The following is a 19,141-nucleotide window of genomic DNA, read 5'->3' on the forward strand; positions in this document are numbered from 1 at the left end:
CACACACAAGCCCTGAGCGGGTTAATGTCGGCCCGAAGGAGCCAGTTAACCATGGACGCTGCACCTGGAGGGGAACCAGGAATTGCTAAGCATGAATGGTAGGTAAAGCCCAGCTCGGGAAGGAGCTGGGCTAGGAGTGTAAAGCCAGGAAGTGAAAGCAGGAAGGAGGGCTGCAGTCACTCCCTAGAGGGAAAGGGAGCTGGCCAGGGACAAGGAGAAGATCCAGGGGGAGAGTAAACGCTGGGTTCCTGCCCTGGACTGGGGAGTCCAGTGAAAGGCCAAGAAGGGGAGCAGAGGACGCTCCCAGAGATAGGCAAGGAGATAGATAGGTGGAGTAGAAGGGGTCTGGGGAAACAGCAACAGGTTCTGAGACTGAGCAGACCTGGATTGCTACACATATGGTCCCTGGGCTGGAACCCTTAGTAGCAGGCAGGGCTGGGTACCCCTACCAGCCACTGGGAAAGTGGTACTGGACCAGAATGGAAGACTGCCTGAAACGGCATATGGCCAGCTTGTCTAGTGGGACTCTAGTACCCTGGAGTGGGGGGACTCTATAGTGATCCTCTCTCTTCTGAGGCTTTGTTCTACTTCATAGCACTTCAGATGGCATTCAAATCTCTTAAAGGCCTCAGGAGCCCTGTGCAGCTACAGCAACCACCCACACATTGGTGCATGTAGTAATGTCAATGAAAGGAGATGCTCTCATTCTGTTTTCTGTGTACTGCACCTTTAAACATAGAATCATAGAAGGACGGGAAGGGACTGAGTCCCCGGCACTGAACCAGGTCTAAGTATTATCATTCTAGACCATCCCTGACAGGTATTTCTCTGACCTGTTCTTAAAAACCTCTAATGACAGAGATTCCACAACCTCCCTAGGTATTTTGTTTCAGAGCTTAACTACCTGACAGTTAAGAAGTTTTTCCTAAGGTCCAAACTAAACCTCCCTTGCTGCAATTTAAGCTCATTGCTTCTTGTCCTGTCCTCAGTGGATCAGGAGAACAATTTATCACGCTCCTCTTTATAACAACATTTTACGTATTTGAAGACTGTTATGTCCCCACTCCACCTTCTCTTCTTCAGACTAAACACCCTGCCCTGGTGCATTCAGGCCAAATGCTACCTGTCACAGAGGAGACACACACACTGTGCTTTCTCGTGAAGACTTCACTTTTGTTCTTTCTTTTCTTCATTGTTTCCCTTAATCCAAAATTAATGGCATTCAGTCCGAAAATAAACGGGTTGCTCTTTGTGTCTGGAAACGAACGTGACACCAGTTCTGACTCAAGTTCTTACTTGTTAGATTGTTTGCTCTTTGTCTTCCTCTGTGTATGTACAGCACCTAACCCAACAGAGAACCTATCCTGATGGGTGCGGCCTTTGGGCATGAACACAATACAAATATTAACTAAGGGTACAGGCTGGCTCTGAAGCAAGGGACCTGAAAGAAGTCTGCAGTGACCTGAAACAAACTAGTTAATTTCAGCCCAAATGGCAGCAAAGCCTAGGGACATTGTTATTATGACTAGACCATGTGGTGTAGAGCAGGAAACTGGTGCTAAACAAATAAGTCCCCTGCCCATAGTACAAATTGGTAGAGAAGAGGACAGCAGAGAAGCAAGGTGGTGGGTGGTCACTGTAGGTGGAATGCCTCACAAGTTAACATCTGAAGGGAGAGGATGCACTTTGGTGGAAGCATATTGTGAAGTGGGGTTGTATGACACTACAGAAAAGGCCAAGTAACTTTAACCACACAAGTCCAGGCAGAGTTCCCACCGTGCTCCATATAGAGTATGCACACACGAGATCTCTCTTTGCCTTTATTAGCTTAATTAACAATAAAATATAAACCTAAGTTTTCTCCTAAATTTGGCTGCTTTCTAGGGTTTCTCACTACAGGACCTCTTCTGTGTCTGCCCCTAGTCCGCTCTGGCTCAGAGATTTTCAAACCTTTATATGCTCCAAGATTGGAGCTAATAGGACCCTCCTGGTCTGACATCAGAGTAAATCAGCAAAAGTAACACTGCACCTCCATGCAGGGTCCTAGAATCTGACACCCTGTCAGACAAAGGTTTTAGGTAATAATCACAAGCCCAGTTGCTGACCAACATCTGCTTTTAGTCCCATTCAGAGGAAAAGGCCAATTTAAACTCACCTGCCTAGATTGCTTTTGTCCCCAATCCCATTGTTGGTTTCCACACTGAGGTTATCGCAAGACTTGCTCATCATCCCAGCAGACATATGCTCCAGGTTGGCCCCATACAGCACATTTTCTGAGCAGGACAGTCTCTGAATCAGGGCAAGATGTTCGTTCTGAGTTGCATAAGCAGAATTTGATTTGACTATTTCCATAAACTTGCTGTCCTCTGAGGGAGAAGGGCAAATGAGAAAATGATCAATCTACTGACTTTCTTCCAGCCTTTTATGTTCAGAACTGCTTTCTGTCTAGCCTTTTCAACATACCAGCCTTACAAAAAGCCTGACATTATATATAGTTGTTCTGATATTCCTAAAACTATCGAGAGGCTGGAGTGTGAGAAAGGGTTTTCAAGCATTTTCTATTATATCACAGGAGGTATTGTGTTTTTCATTTGGATTTGGCTTTCATTCATGTGAATTTAGCTGCAAATTCAGTCTCCACTAAGAAAGATGCAGTGTGCAGCCCCATTAAACCTGAATGCATCTCTGAAACAGACATTTAAAAAATCTGTCAATGGAACTGGAAGGTTCTGTCTGCAGAGGTCTGGAGCAGCTATGATCAGCTGAGGCTCACCTGTTTCATGGGCCACCAGCCCAACACATGTGTATCTGAGGAGACATGCTCCCACGACATCAGAGAGGGATCAGGGAGCTGGTCCTCAGCCCTGCACACTCTGTACTAGTGAGGAAGGGATTATTTTGGTGGCAGTGAATGACATCTAACTTTGCACCTCTAAGTGAAACCACCAATTCCTTATTGATAGCCAGATTTGGGATCTGCAGCACTGGAGAGGGGTCAGGGAAGAGTCATAAGAATGACTGAAAGATTAGAAAACATTCCTTATTATAGTAATAGACTGAAGGAACTCTAGCTTAATAAAGAGATGGTTAAGGGGTGACTTGATCACAGTCTAAGTATCTACATCGGGAACAACCATTGGATAATGAGCTCTTCAGTTTAACAGAGAAAGGTCTGAAACACTCCAATGGCTGGAAGCTGAAGTTAGGCAAATTCAGACTGGAAATCAGGTGTCAATTTTTAACAGTGAGGTTAATTAACCATTGGAACAACTTACCAAGGATTGCAGTGGATTCTCCATCACTGGCAATTATTAAATCAAGACTGGATATTTTTTCCTAAAAGCTCTGCGCTAGGAATTGTTGTGGGGCAATTCTCTGGCCTGTGATAGGCAGGAGATCAGACTAGATGGTCCCAGTGGTCTCTTCTGCCATGGGAATTCTATTAATCTATTTACATCCCTGCCTCCAGGCCCAAGGAAAGTCTGGATATAATTTAAAGCTGACGGAGTCAATATTAATTTATTCAGGTTCCCTCTCAATGGGCTGGAATACCCCTTAAAGTGGACTTGGGGGCAGCTGATAGTTAAGGACACACCTAGAAGTACAACAGAAACCCTGCTGCCATGACGATGCGAGTTGCAAGTTGGAGGGCTGGAAATCAATATGGCTGCACATTCCCCACTCCCTCCCCTGTTTGCAGGGCCGGCTCTAGGCACCAGGCACCCAAGCACATGCTTGGGGCGGCACCTGGTAAGGGGCGGCGGGGGGAGCGCGGCGCGGCATTCTGTGGGGGGGGGGCGCTCCGGCGGCGTGGCGTGGCGCGGCGCTGGGGGGGCGGGCTCCGGTTGCGCGGGGCTCGGCAAGGGGGGCGGCGCGGGAGCGGCGCTGCTCGGCGGGGGTGGGCTCCGGCAGCGCGGGGCTCGGCGCTCGGGGGGGGGGGGTGCGGCGCGGGAGGGGGTTCCAGCGGCGCTTGGCAGGGGGCGGAGGCGGGCTCCAGCGGCGGGGGGGCGTCGTGGGGCTCGGCGCTCGGGGGGGGGGGGTTCCGGCGGCGCTCGGCGCGGGGGGGGGCGGGCTCCGGTTGCGCGGGGCTCGGCGAGGTGGCGGCGCGGGCGCGGTGCTGGAAGGGGGTTCTGGCGGTGCTCGGCGGCGGGCTCCGGCGCTGGGGGGCGTCGTGGGGCTCGGCGCTCGGGGGGGGGTTCCGGCGGCGCTCGGCACGGGGGGGCGGCGCTCTGGGGGGGGTTCCGGCGGTGCTCAGCGGGGGGGGGCGCGGCGCTCGGCTGGGGGGGGGCGGCGCGGCCCGGCGCTCGGTCTGGGGGGCGGCACTTTTTTTTGCTGCTTGGGGCAGCAAAAAAGCTAGAGCCGGCCCTGCCTGTTTGACCCTGATCTCCAGTGCCTCCCACTACTAGACATTTTTGTAGCCCTCTGGAATGTTTTTAGTTTCATTACACCTAGGCTGCCCGTTTCCTCAGTGGGTTTGATCAGAGGCATTTGTTAAGAGGCGTTGAAAGGGTTAACTGTCCATCTTCGCAGCAAAGCCTGAGAGTTGCCATAGTGATGGCTGAGTCTGGGAGCTGCATTAAGATCTGCAGAAAATGTGGCGGATGCATCTGAGCCAGGCAGCAGTAAAAGGAAAGCTCTCCTAGCCACTCGGGTGGAAGGGATTCTGCCTTGCTGGGGAAAGACCTGCGCTGGGTTGCAAAGAGGGTCTAATTCTGAACAAGGGTCACTGCTGCCTGCTTCAAAGAACCAATCCATCCAGGAGGACCCACAAGGAAAAGCTAACTCTGCACTCAGGATCCACTGCCCCAGCCCATCAGGCTAATTGCTTGCAAAAGACTGAACAGTCTGTGATTTGAAATGCTTGTAATCAGGGCTTGCATTATAATTTTCCTGCCTCCTAATTAATTTTGCTCCCTCATATCTTGAATGTAATCATTTTCATTACAGAATATTGCTGCTCAACAAGCCTGATGGTTCAATCTCAGGTCTCATTTGTACACTGCAGATCACAGCTTCCTGGCATTAAATCAGAAATAAAAGGAACCTTAAGACACAGGGGGTTCCATGGACATAAGTAGGGCCCTACCAAATTCAGGGTCCATTTTGGTCAATTTCACAGTCATGGGATTTTAAAAATATAAATTTCATGATTTCAGCTATTTAGATCTGAAATTTCACAGTGTTGTAATTGTAGGGGTCCTGACGCAAAAAGGAGTTGTGTGTGGGGGGGGTCACAAGGATATTGTCGGGGGGGTTGCGGCACTGCTACCCTTACCTCTGTGCTGCTGCTGGCGAAGTGCTGCCAATAGCCGCCGCTCTCCAGCCACCCGGCTGTGAAGGCTGCGCAGAAGTAAGGATGGCAATACCACAACACCCCTAAAATAACCTTCTGACCCCCCTGCAACTCCTTTTTGGGTCAGGACCCCCAATTTGAGAAACACTGGTCTCCTCCCCCTCTCCCCCCATGAAATCTGCATCATATAGGGTAAAAGCACACAAAAGACCAAATTTCACAGGGGAGATCAGATTTCAGTCCATGATGCATTTTTCATGGCCGAGAATTTTGTAGGGACCTAGACATAAGCCTCCTTTCTGCTTCTTTCTAACAGCTCTGCAGAGTGATTTCCTGTTAATTAAGTTGTTCAACAAGAACTTTGTCTCCTATGAAAGAATTTTGGAAATAAACTGATTAAGATATTAACCATTCTGTGCCCATGATATAACTTCATTGCCCAGCATGCAACACTTCCACTCGAGAGAGGGGCAGTCTGACCTAATGGCTAGCAAACTCCTATGAGAGTCAGGGTTCCTAGCTCTGCCACTGACTCACAGGGCCAAATCTGGAGCTTGCAAGAAATTGGCATAACTCCATTGAAGTCAGTGGGCCAGATCCTCAGCTGTGAATTGGTGTAGATCCACTGAAATCAATAGAGGTAGTGAAACCTTGGCCAAGTTATTTCCCTCTCGTCTCTGCCTCAGTTTCCCCATATATTACATTTACCCACCTTTGCAGAATACTTTGAGAACTGTGGATGCAGAGTGCTATATAACATCATAGAAATGTCAGGCAGGAAGGGACCTGAGAAGTCATCAGGTCCAGCCCCCTGCGCTGAAACAGGACCAAGTAAACCTCACTTTTGGTCCTCACTCAGGCAAAAAATTCCTAATGGACTAAATTCAGCCCTTGCACAAGTAGGCACAACAGCCATTGACTGCAATGGAACATGTCTCTGCTTGCACCAGGGCTAGATCTGATCTGTTGTCCTTAAAATTCCCAGCAGAGTTCCTGCAGCTAAGTATAATAAAGCTTATTTCATACTAACCTAGTTTTATGGCACACGTCACCAGAGCACCTCCCAGATGTTAATTCAGCCTCACAGCCCCCAACCCCTGTGAGATCAGGAAACATTACAGAGGGACAATTGAGTCAGAGTGAGATGAACTGATTGCACAAGGCCCATGGGAAGTTTGTGGTGGAGCCAAATGGCAAACCCAGATCTTCTGATTCCCAGCTCAGTGCCTACCCAGCTGGCATTTCTCCTCTCCTTGAGCTTCCTCCATTCCTTACCAAATCTGCCCTTGCCTATTCCCCGTGTGACAGACAGTATCTATGACACTCACCAGACGAAGCTTGCTGAAGCTGCCTGGAATGCATCTGAGCATTAAATTTGTGCTGGGCAGAGCAGAGGTCCAGTATATATTTACAAGTCTTTGCCGTGTCGGTGACGAACATGTGTTTTTTGCCACTGAAGTTGCTTTCGATCATGAACTTTCTTCTCTAAAGGAAATAAAAATGCACCTTTCACTTTATATTCCACCCAGGACATTACCCAGGGGAATGCAAAGCTTCCCAACAGAATCATATTAGTTTGTCCAGGCATATATCTGGCCTGGGTGTATGCTCTGTAAGTGCAATGAACTCCTTCCACAACTCTGATATGGGTGAGTGGGGTGTCACTCATTTGCATTTGGGTCCTATCCTGACATCCATTGAAATCAGTGGGACTTCTGACATGGACTTCAGTGGCAGCAGGATCAGTAGGCATGAGAAAACTTGGACCTAAGAATGATGACATTTTAGCCAGTCGGACTGCAGACTGCAAATGCATTAAAGGGGCAAGCAGGCTAATGGTGGGAAGGGAGTGGATGGCTGTGTGGTGATTGGCTGATACACTTCTAATGTCAGAATGCCATGGCGGGGTGGGGGGTGGTATTGCAGTCCCACAACACTGTTCATAGCACATCAGCATATAGAGGGGGGGGGGGAAGAGGGACGGACAGAGAGAAGGATCTGAGAGAGGAAGGGACAATTGCCACAGTGGCCCAATACAGTAGCAGAAGGGTCAAAAAAAGGGAAAGGTAGAGAGAAGAGGGGAGAGAGAAATGGATATGGGTTAGAGCAGCAGGCTACCAGCTGTCTGATAGAATCCCTCTGCTATGGCCCACGCTGAGGGCTATGCTAGAGGCACGTGAATAGCTGATTGTTCAGTTTGGTGGCCAAATTAAAAAAGTAAAAAAAGAAAAAAATTAATGTGGGATCAAATGAAATATTTTGTTTCATTTCTGGAGGTGGGGGGCATTAACACATTTTCACATGGTTTTATAGGATGTTTTTCTCCAAGATTTGGCCTTGGAATTTATGAAAACGGGGGGAAATTCCAAAACAAAAAATTCTGACATTTTCCCCCAAAAAAACTTTCCCTCCCTCCCCTGACTGAAATTGGCTCAAATTTGTGAACTGTTTGGGTTGACCTCAATATGCATTTTTGTCCAAAAAAGGTTTTGCATGAAAAAATGTTCCCCAGGTCTAAGTTATGCAGTCTTACAGGGCGTGAACATCAGCCCCTAGCAGTGGGTCAGAACTCAAGATCCAACCATCACTGAGCATTAGGATGCTCAGAACCCCACAGCTGGATCCCAATGCTTTTTGAACTGGGTCAAAAATGGGCATGTCTTGTGCATAATGATTCTGAGCCTGGCTCTGAAGTAGATGTTTGTATTTACCAAAGGAACAGACCAAGGGGGAGTAACCCAGAGTGGAGGGGTAGGGGATCAGTGGGATCACACTCACGTGAGCTGAAATCCTCTCCATTTCCCTCCATTGAAATCTTAAACTGGCAATTCTGGTATGGTTTTTCATCTCGTACACAATGATGCCCTTGGCACAGATTCCCAGGACGGTGTCCCCTCCGGCTGCCTTCTTCTCTTGGGACACCCGATGGAACAGCACCCCATACTCTGGGAGTTGCTGAGTCACCTTTGCAGAGAGGGAGAGGGGTGCACTTACTCAGCGTTATGTGCAATGAATGCTAAATATCACACAGAGCCCAGTGCTGCGATCCCAGGACGTGAGCAGAAAGGAGCAAACCCAGGGGGAACTAAGGCAGACGATGTGGAGGGGAGATGGGGAGCAGTGGCTTCCTTGCGTGCTCCCACTCTCTTTAAGCCTTGGAAACCCATTCAAAATTCTCATCCCAGCTCTCTCACTGACTCACCATTTGATCTAGGGGATGTCAGGTCACCTCTCCCGGCCTCAATTTCCCATCTGTAAAATGGCCATAACCCTTCCCCTCCTACCTCACAGGGGAGGCTGTGAGGACTCGTTACTTGTCTGTACAGTGCTCTGACAATTACAATGGATGCATGCACTCAGTATCACTACTACTTAGACACAGTGCAGATTCCTGAGTAGAAGTCTGCTCGGGGATTAATGCCGCTCCACGAACATTCAGTTTTGTTCCTTTCCACCTTCTTCGCTGGGCCTTTGTTCCCATGATCAGACCAAAACAGTACAAAATGCAGTAAACACACCGATAGTGCTAAAACTGCTAAGAGATTGATATCAGGAGTCAAGGCTGCCCCGGCACTATGTGATAGTGGAATTTGCTTTATGTATCGTAAAGAACCTCTGGAAATCTTAGCGTCAAGGAAAGAACAGCTCTCTGCCTTCAGTAATCTCACTCGGAGCTACTGCCCCATGGTTCTTCTTTCTTTTTTTAAATATACATTACAAGCTACTGACTCACCTCAGCTCCAGGGCTCGCTAAATTTTAATTAAAGTGCAGGCCAAGCCTGACAGCAGCTTCGGGGAGGGGAATTTGGTTCCCACCAGGACTCCACCGAATTCCAGAGCAGTTGTTCAGCCCCATGCCCTTCCTGCACAAGGCTCAGCTCCAGGGGAGCGGGAGTAGTGCTTCAAAGAGTCAGCCACTGCAGCTGGGGGGACCAGCACTGTCCCTGCCCCGGAGCTGAGTATGTAGGCTGGAGTAGAGTAGGAGAAGCATCCAACTGTCCCCTTATTCTACAACCCCTCACCCCAACATCTCTACACCTCCTCACCCTGCCACAACATGTTCAACAATTATCCTGTGACTCAAATCTTACAATCCCTTGCAAAGGGCTGGTGGAATATGGCAAGCCACAGGGTGATTTTTTCATCCATTTTGTGAGTTGTAGGCCAAAGCAAGGCTGAGAACTTGTGGTCTAGTCCATTCTCTAGCAGGCCAATCCAGCCTCTTAGCCCAAGCTTCTCAAAATATTTTGGGAGACCAACATGAGTCACTTTAAAGGGGCCTGGTTTTCAGAACGTGCTCAGCGTCTGTCCTTTGAGAATCAGGACCGTTTACGGTGAGTCAAACTGGGCACACAAAATCTGAGGCCTTCAAAACCAATAGCTAAATCTTGGCCTTAGTCTTTAAATCCCGTTTCATATTTGGAGGAAGAATTTGCATGTCCTTGCTTTATGCACTAATTTTCTCACCGAGCGTATGGCATGTTGGTGACACTTTATACAGACATCGTCATTGAAACACAGACTAACAAAGCTATTTTTCTTCACTGGATTTTCTATGCATGATGGGATGGTCATTAATCACCACCAAGAAAACTAATACCATGAGAATCAACAAACAACATGAAACACCAGGAATACTTTCTGCAGCTAATGGAGAAGAGGCCTGTTAATTCACGTATCTTGGCAGCACTGTAAGTACAACAGGTGGAACAAACGAAGACATAAAGCCGAAACAGCGAAACCCAGACGTGCCTTTGTAACTCTAAAGCTGACCTGGAGAAACAGAAATCTTGCCCTCCAAACTAAACTTTGAAGATTTAACACCATTTTAAAAATCGGTCTTATGATATTGTGCAGAAACTTGGAGACTTATTAAGATTTTGCTATCTATACTACGAGTTCTCATAATCAGCTGCCTCAGATAAATCCTCAGTATCAGATGGCCAGAAAGAATTCACAAATGAAGAACTCTGGAGGATGATGAAACAGAAACTGATAATACAGGAAATTATGGAACGAAAATTGAGATGGCTTGAACATACATGGAGGAAAGACCGAATAACATAACGAGACGTGTTGGACTGGAACTCTCAGGGCAAGAGGGGACGAGGTAGACCAAGGATAACATGAAAAGGCACAGTAGAAGCAGAATTGAAAGCTATCAAAATGACATAAGAAGACACAGACTGCAGTAGGAGACCTGCAAAGATGGAAGGCAGCAGTGAAGGCCCTACGTTCCACATGAAATTGAATGGCAGAAGAGAGAGAGAGAAATCAGCCCATCTAATCAATTCCAGTGACAGTGTTAGACAATAAACTAACACAATTAAGCAGCAAACTCAGCTGAACTGATTATATAAATAAAGGCATGTGTCACTGCTGCAAAACGGCCAATGTTCAGAGAAACTTTGATCCCAGATATTTCAGATGTAAGGGGAGGGAAAAGACAAGGTAAAAATCACACACACAAATAACTCACACCTAGACCAACGGTGGTGGTGTAGCCATGTTTGTCCCAGGATATCAGAGAGACAAGGTAGGTCAGGTAATAACTTTTATTGGACCAACTTCTGTTGATATGAGAGACAAGCTTTCGAGCTACACAGGGGCTCTTCTCCAGGTCTGGAAACGGTACCCAGAGTGTCACAGCTAAATACCAGGTCGAACAGAGAGTTCATCCACTGCAGTAATGGGGAGAGGGTTGCAGGAATGGACCCCAGAGCAACTAAAATTTTTCCAAAGAGAGGATCCTGCTATCAGGAGAGTGTGTGATTGGAAAATCAACTGGCAAATGCAGCCACTCTGGAGAGTAGCATTCCCTAACACTACCACAGTGAAAGCTTTCTGGTCACAATGGGAAAGCTCGGAGATGAAAAATTGTATAGGAGATGGGAGAAACCAGCATGTGATGGATACAGGTACCTGCCGCTCGCTCCTCTCTGCCCCCTCTTCCCCTGTCACTCGCACTAAGGCAGGAGAAAAGTAGGAGTGCATAGCAATAGAGTAACTGCAATCAGCCTTTAGGTGTCGTCTGTTTATCCATAACTCTGAATGTCCTGGTTTTTCCATGGTTGCTTTGCTAACTCCAATGTCTTTGAAAGGACTTCTATCCCTAACCTGCCGATACGTACTCTCAGCCTGCACACATGTTCTGCCACCTTTCTGATGTCATATCAGACCAGTGACAGGGAAACGACAGCCCAAGGAAAAAGAGACAGGGCCCTTCTACTGCAAAATAAATAAATAAAGTTGGACGCATTGGAGGATACCCTTAAAAATTCCAGCTCGGCTTCATCTTCAAAGAGGGAGTGGTTCATGCGGTGCAGCTTGGCAAGTTCTCGCTGTATGCACGCCAGGGTCATTTTCTCTATCCGGCTCGCGGGAACGTAGTCTTCAACGCGAAAATAGTTCTTCCATGCATCTGCGGGAGGGAAATGGAGAAACGAAAGGGGAAAAGGTTAGTTCCCAAGGCGCTGTAGATAGGGCTGAAAATACAGTTCACACAAAAGCGGAAGAGCTGTCGAAGGGAGGATGCAGCAAACTCCAGCGTGCAACATCACACTTGGCGTGGGGCCCCATTCTGGCTTTTGCTGCTGGAGGCGTGCCGGGAGGGATGGGATGCAGAGCCATAGCGGGCAGATGCAAGGAGACTGCCTCAGAGGAGTGTGAGGAGCACAGCTTCTCACATCCACCGCATAAGTGTGCAGCATCTCTCCCTCTGTATGCCGGCCTCTGAGTACTAACTGGTTCATGAGGGGAGAGGCTCTGGCTTCCATTGCTCTTGGAGCAGCATTAGTTCTGTCAGCTGGCCCCCAACGTGCTTTCAGAAAACTAGCCCCATTCTGTCTGGGTCCTGTGCAGGTGTTCTTGGGAGAGGGTGGAAGAGAGGCCAACAGCCCTTCTTCCCCCTTTCCTTCCCTAAGACAACTGCACAAGACAATGCAGAATATAGCCTACACCGTAGTCTGGAAACTCTATCTGTATTGTCCAGTGTACATGGCAACATGTAGTGACTCTGTTGTCTGTGTACTGCACCTTTAAATTCTAAAACTGCTTGTGGCCAGAGACAGCAGCCATTCTGTTCTCAGAGTTACTGCAGCTGTTACAGAGGACAACACTCCCAGTGAGCTCCCTATCATGGGTACTTTACTTCTGTTCTTTCTTGACTTTTAGATTAGATTAAGGAAAACAACAACAGAGACTGAGAGCCAGATCCTCGGCTGGTATGAATCAATGTACTTCCACTTCAGGTGATGGAGTCACACTAGCTGGAGATCTGGCCCTGGACTTAAACAGCTGCTCTTTGTATATGGAAAAAACATCATTTATTATACCCAGGGATTGGATAGCTGGTTCAGAAATATCTGCACTGACATCCCTGTACCTTTGCCTCTTCCTACAACCCAGCCCAAATGGCAACTCTTAGAAGGGGCTGAAATGTTCAATTTCAATCTCTTCCTTATTTTTTCCATCTCTGCAAACCCCTCTGCACTTCTGAGTTGCATCCATGGCTGGAATTACTCTGGAGATCTTCTAGGATTTCTGGCCTTACCATGCAAGCAAGAAGTACCAGGAATCTCCCAAGAAGGACCAGTCTCCAAGATTTCCAGCCAAGCTTGGCAGATTCAGGAGTGCTGCATACTCAGGCAAACTTTAGGGACAACTAATCTGAACCTGAAACGTGAATCCTTTCGGGTTCACTCACTCTACTGAGAAATGCCAGCAGAACTGAAATCAAGGTGCCATTTAACTTGCATCTTAACTGTAAGTGATGGGAAAAGCCGCACAGGCTGATGGCGGACACCTCTAAGAAGAGGTGTATTATTTACCGTACCTCAGGAGCATAATTTCCAAGTTCTGCCTGCAAGGCTAAAGCACCTAACTGCAGGGAGGTCTCGTCATTGCAGTACAGCCGCTCCTCCAGAATATCTTTACGAAGCTGCAGGTAAAACTGATGCCTTGTCAGACCATGTCTGGAAAACAAGAGAGACTGGGAATGTCACAAGAGCTTCGAACCCCAATATTAAATGCCACCTTCCTCTTTGGCTGCCGACAGAACCCTGGCACTTACTGGATGACGTTAAAGTGGTTGACAAAGAATTTTATCCTCAGAAAGAGCGTGAAGTTAATAATGAAGGTTTTCTTCTTGGGTTGGTCATTCCAGCCCTCTGGGGCCACTTTGTAGAGTTTGGTCTCATCGTCCAAAAAGAAAAACTCTTTACCTGAAATGAGAAGTTGAGGTTGCATGATGAGCGAAGCAGAAGGAGACCATTCGATAGAGCAGAATTCTGGTGCTTTTCATCCACCCCTTGGACCCCTCCCTTCCTTCAGCAGATCACCAGGAAGGGCTCAGAGAGTCACAGACCACAGCTGCCCTCCACGATGGTTATTGATGGCTTATTCCACCCTGGAAATACCCAGGATAACTCCCTGTACAGCTAGCCAGATGTTTGATGGGGCTGGCCCTTTGTTGACACTCAAGAGGTGGGGAGGGCATAAAGAGATCCTGACACTTCACACAATCTTCATGCTGTGCGTGCAAGGACTGCTCCCTATCAGTGCTCTGTGGGTGCTAGCCACTCCAAAGGGCCAGGGGTGGGCTCTTTAAGGGGAGTAGCTGAGATTACACTCCCCCTCTGGACAAGGAAGCTTTTGGAGGCATGTGGCCCACCTGAAGCACAGAGCTTCCTGGAACTCCTGATGGGACAACATGGCTCTGCCCTACCTCAGGATAAGTCTGGGTCTAAGGCCTTATCTACACTGAGATCACGTAGCTGCACTGGTGCACACTCCTGCAGTGGACACGGTTTACACCAGAGGGGCTTAATCCTGTTTGAAACTGAACTTCTAAAATGCCTTCCACCTGAGGATCTCAAAGGGTTCCACTCACATTAATCAGTACAGACTAGCATGACTACTATAGTCACGAGCCACTGTGCAGCCACTAGACATGGCCATGTACCTTTCAGGTAAGCTAAGCCGAAGTAGAAATGTTCCACCAGGTTTGCGTAGGCCACGACCGTATTGAAGACATCTCTCGCCTTCGACTTGATGTCACATTTCACCTCGAGGCACTGCCCGCTGAGCAGAATCACACTGAGGTCCCTTTGAGACAAATAGGATTTCCCTTTTTTAGTCTGAAAACACAAACCGGAGAGGGGAGAATGAGTGCCGTGTTCATGCAGAAACACCTGCCGGATTCCTGGTCTCTGGGTCTCCTGGTCCCATGGCCCAACCGAAGGGAATCAGTTGCAAGGACTGCTGCTGCCTAGTCATGTCACAAGCATTCAAACTTTTTGAAAATGTATGGAGTCCCCACGCAAACAAACAACCATTTCCAGACAGCGTCTGGGGTTCTTTCAAGTTGGATCTTAGCTCCTGGGTTTCCAGTACTTGTTTATTTCATAACACTGATATTCCTGTCAGGATTTTTACCACAACATTCCTGCTATGTGCTCTCAGCCTTAGCTCCAGCTTAATGAAGTTTTTTGTCTGAGAAATACACTACAGGTGTTCACTGCTTTAGCATAGGCAGCATAGTGTACATGATGTGCTGTGTAATCTCAGAGGACATCTATCCTCCTCCCCAAAGTTTTGCATCAAAATGACCTTCCCTAACTGAGGCTTGATTATGAGGCTCCATCTTGGACTGCGTTGCAGACAACTTATTTCAGAAGGTTGAAAAAGCTACTGGGGGGAAGTTGTTCTAGATTTGATTTTAACAAATAGGGAGGAACTCGTTGAGAATTTGAAAGTAGAAGGCAGCTTGGGTGAAAGTGATCATGAAATCATGGAGTTCACAATTCTAAGGAAGGCTAGAAGGGAGTACAGCAAAATAGAGACAATGGATTTCAGGAAGGCGGATTTTGGTAAGCTCAGAGAGCTGATAGGTAAGGTCCCATGGGAATCAAAACTGAGGGGAAAAACAACTGAGGAGAGTTGGCAGTTTTTCAAAGGGACACTATTAAGGACCCAAAAGCAAGCTATTCCGCTGAGTAGGAAAGATAGGAAATGTGGCAAAAAAACCTCCTTGGCTTAACCACGAGATCTTGCATGATCTAAAAAATAAAAAGGGGTCATATAAAAAATGAAACAATGAGTTTCACACATACAGAATGGGAAGAGACTGTCTAGGAAGGAGTACGGCAGAAAGGAATCTAGGGGTTATATATGGAGATATACCTATCTCACAGAACTGGAAGGGACCCTGAAAGGTCATTGAGTCCAGCCCCCTACCTTCACTAGCAGGACCAAGTACTGATTTTGCCCCAGATCCCTAAGTGGCCCCCTCAGGGACTGAACTCACAACCCTGGGTTTAGCAGGCCGATGCTCAAACCACTGAGCTATCCCTCCCGCACTGGAACACAAGCTAAATATGAGTCAACAGTGTGATGCTGTTGCAAAAAAAGCAAACATGATTCTGGGATGCATTAACAGGTGTGTTGTGAGCAAGACATGAGAAGTCATTCTTCCGCTCTACTCTGCGCTGGTTAGGCCTCAACTGGAGTATTGTGTCCAGTTCTGGGCACCACATTTCAAGAAAGATGTGGAGAAATTGGAGAGGGTGCAGAGAAGAGCAACAAGAATGATTAAAGGTCTTGAGAACATGACCTATGAAGGAAGGCTGAAAGAATTGGGTTTGTTTAGTTTGGAAAAGAGAAGACTGAGAGGGGACATGATAACAGTTTTCAGGTATCTGAAAGGGTGTCATGAGGAGGAGGAAGAAAACTTGTTCACCTTAGCCTCTAAGGATAGAACAAGAAGCAATGGGCTTAAACTGCAGCAAGGGAGGTTTAGGTTGGACATTAGGAAAAAGTTCCTATCTGTCAGGGTGGTTAAACACTGGAATAAATTGCCCAGGGAGGTTGTGGAATCTCCATCTCTGGAGATATTTAAGAGTAGATTAGATAAATGTCTATCCGGGATGGTCTAGACAGTATTTGGTCCTGCCATGAGGGCAGGGGACTGGACTCGATGACCTCTCGATGTCCCTTCCAGTTCTAGAATCTATGAATCAGTTTCACTTGATCGCAGCAACAGGGATCACAACATAGCAATGTGAGGTGCTCACCAGTCTTTAGGGTCTCAGTATGCTACCTTTGCAGGACTCCCATCATGGGGAATACCGGCCTGGGAATTAAAGGCAGGTCTTACAGGGTAGCATGGAGATTTAATCTAAAAGTCACCAGATTAGGCCAAGTATCAGGGGGTAGACGTGTTAGTCTGTATCTACAAAAACAACAAGGAGTCTGGTGGCACCTTAAAGACTAACAGATTTATTTGGGCATAAGCTTTCGTGGGTAAAAACCTCACTTCTTCAGATGCACAGAGTGAAAGTTACAGATGCAGGCATTATATACTGACACATGGAGAGCAGGGAGTTACTTTGCAAGTGGAGAACCAGTGTTGACAGGGCCAATTCAATCAGGGTGGATGTAGTCCACTCCCAATAATAGATGAGGAGGTGTCAATTCCAGGAGAGAAAAAGCTGCTTCTGTAATGAGCCAGCCACTCCCAGTCCCTATTCAAGCCCAGATTAATGGTGTTGAATTTGCAAATGAATTTTAGTTCTGCTGTTTCTATTTGAAGTCTGTTTCTGAAGATTTTTTGTTCAATGATAGTGACTTTTAAATCTGTAATAGAATGACCAGGGAGATTGAAGTGTTCACTTACTGGCTTATGTATGTTACCATTCCTGATGTCCGATTTATGTCCATTTATTCTTTTGCGGAGGGACTGTCCGGTTTGGCCAATGTACATGGCAGAGGGGCATTGCTGGCACATGATGGCGTATATAACATTAGTGGATGTGCAGGTGAATGAGCCCTTGATGGTGTGGCTGATGTGGTTGGGTCCTCTGATGGTGTCGCCAGAGTAGATATGGGGACAGAGTAGGCAACGAGGTTTGCTACAGGGATTGGTTCCTGGGTTGGTGTTTCTGTGGTGTGGTGTGTAGTTGCTGGTGAGTATTTGCTTCAGGTTGGGGGGTTGTCTGTAAGCGAGGACTGGCCTGCCTCCCAAGGTCTGTGAGAGTGAGAGATTATTTTCCAGGATAGGTTGTAGATCGTGGATAATGCGCTGGAGAGGTTTTAGCTGGGGGCTGTATGTGATGACCAGTGGTGTTCTGTTATTGTCCTTGTTGGGCCTGTCCTGTAGTAGGTGATTTCTGGGTACCCGTCTTGCTCTGTCAATCTGTTTCCTCACTTCCCCAGGTGGGTATTGTAGTTTTACGAATGCTTGATAAAGATCTTGTAGGTGTTTGTCTCTGACTGAGGGGTTGGAGCAAATTCGGTTGTATTCGGTTTTTACCCACGAAAGCTTATGCCCAAATAAATCTGTTAGTCTTTAAAATGCCACAGACTCCAGATTAGGCCAAAATTCCAAACATTCATATTTACCACAATGGATCCAGGCAGTTGTAAGGTCACTGGTGGTTCACTGGACAGAATGATAAATTCTGGCCCTGAAAACTGGGAAGAAGCAATTTAGAAAGTTAATAAAATGATTCATTCATATTCTAAAGATCCCAGCTCTCTTTCTACACACACCCAGCAAAGCAGGGACATGAACCTGGCTCTTCTACATTACAGGTGAGTCCCTGGCCTCCAGGCTATTGGCTATAGTAGGGAGCAGCTTGCTCCCTCATTTTGCACAAGAAAGCCCCAGTTTCATCCTGTTGCATAAATGGAAAATTTTTGAACTCTCAAAATTATCTGTAGGCTGTGAAAGCCCTGCCGAGTGCTATCCTTTACTCCTCCAGCGGCCAAAAGGGGTGGGACCACCTGAGGCAACCCTAGGTCTCCCACTCCTATCCAGAGAAGCACAATAGCTTTTCTATCTTTCCTTCACTATTGTTTTATACTTATATTGTCAGCTGTATGGGGCAGAGAAGCTTTTTGTGCTATGTATGGACAGCACCTAGCGCAGTTGGGGCCAGTCCATGACTGGGGGCTCTGAGGTGCTACTGTAATATAAACAGTAAATAAATAATATCTTGCCCTGCCCATCCACTTCACGCTCCCTCTTTCTTTTCCCTTGCAAAGTGTTTCATTGTGCGATTATTGGATTCCAATTACGAATCTGACCGCCCCCCCAAAAAGGTAACAGTATTAAAATCTAAATTCCCCTGTAGAACAATTATTTTTCTCTCTCTAACAAGCTCCAAGTACGGATGTGCGTGGCTCTTGATCTTCAAAGCCCTGCCACTGCTCAGGCCCGAGATGGGCAGGAATTTGAATTCTCTGGGAGCAGCAGCACTGATTTGAAAGACAGAAGAAAGAGGACAACAGCAGCAGCCCAAGGGGCCATGCAGGCAGCAACAAACTTGAGTCACTTAGAGGAAGACAGGAAGAGTGGACCTGGCATGAAAGAAATAAAGTGACCTGAAAAGAGAAGCGTGTTTCCCAGCTCCACAGAAATCTGCTTGCCAGCATCTCTTGCTGCAGCGTTATGCAAACAAAACCACCCAAATTAAAATAGCGAAAAGCTCCTCTCTCTGTGTGCACATGCAGCTGGGCGATTAACAGTTCTGGAGGCTGACCCCCTCTGCTCTCCGTAGCACAAGGATACCACCCTCAACCACAGCTGAGGATGAAAGGAGAACTAAATCCCAATGGTTCATTTATTCCTTGGCTTCTATGCTCAGACTGCTAAGCAAGTATCACCAGCCCCATTTCACAGACAGGACATTCACAGCCACAGGTTATACAACACCTTAATGGTGGCACTACCAATAGCTCCAAGCTCACCTGACTATCCCATCAGTGTGTTAACTTCTAGGCTATGCCTTCTGCCTGGGTGTATATTGTAAAAGAAGAGCAACATGGGACTGTTCTAAAGCTGTTTGA

The 19,141-nt window shown here is 47.3% G+C and overlaps 1 protein-coding gene across 1 annotated transcript in view; it reads right to left on the reverse strand.

Annotated features, from left to right (window-relative positions):
• FRMPD2 (FERM and PDZ domain containing 2) overlaps positions 1-19,141 on the reverse strand; it is a 161,744-nt gene that overhangs the window by 79,042 nt on the left and 63,561 nt on the right. Inside the window, exons 12-20 of the mRNA XM_065553623.1 lie at positions 17,693-17,764; positions 14,256-14,430; positions 13,365-13,515; positions 13,123-13,266; positions 12,439-12,445; positions 11,563-11,703; positions 8,072-8,257; positions 6,622-6,778; positions 2,156-2,366 (exon numbers count right to left, since the gene is read on the reverse strand). Coding sequence (XP_065409695.1) covers positions 2,156-2,366; positions 6,622-6,778; positions 8,072-8,257; positions 11,563-11,703; positions 12,439-12,445; positions 13,123-13,266; positions 13,365-13,515; positions 14,256-14,430; positions 17,693-17,764 — 1,244 coding nt within the window. The remainder of the gene's footprint in view (positions 1-2,155; positions 2,367-6,621; positions 6,779-8,071; positions 8,258-11,562; positions 11,704-12,438; positions 12,446-13,122; positions 13,267-13,364; positions 13,516-14,255; positions 14,431-17,692; positions 17,765-19,141) is intronic.

This window comes from Chrysemys picta, chromosome 7 (assembly GCF_011386835.1).
Source record: "Chrysemys picta bellii isolate R12L10 chromosome 7, ASM1138683v2, whole genome shotgun sequence".
NCBI lineage: Eukaryota > Metazoa > Chordata > Testudines > Emydidae > Chrysemys > Chrysemys picta.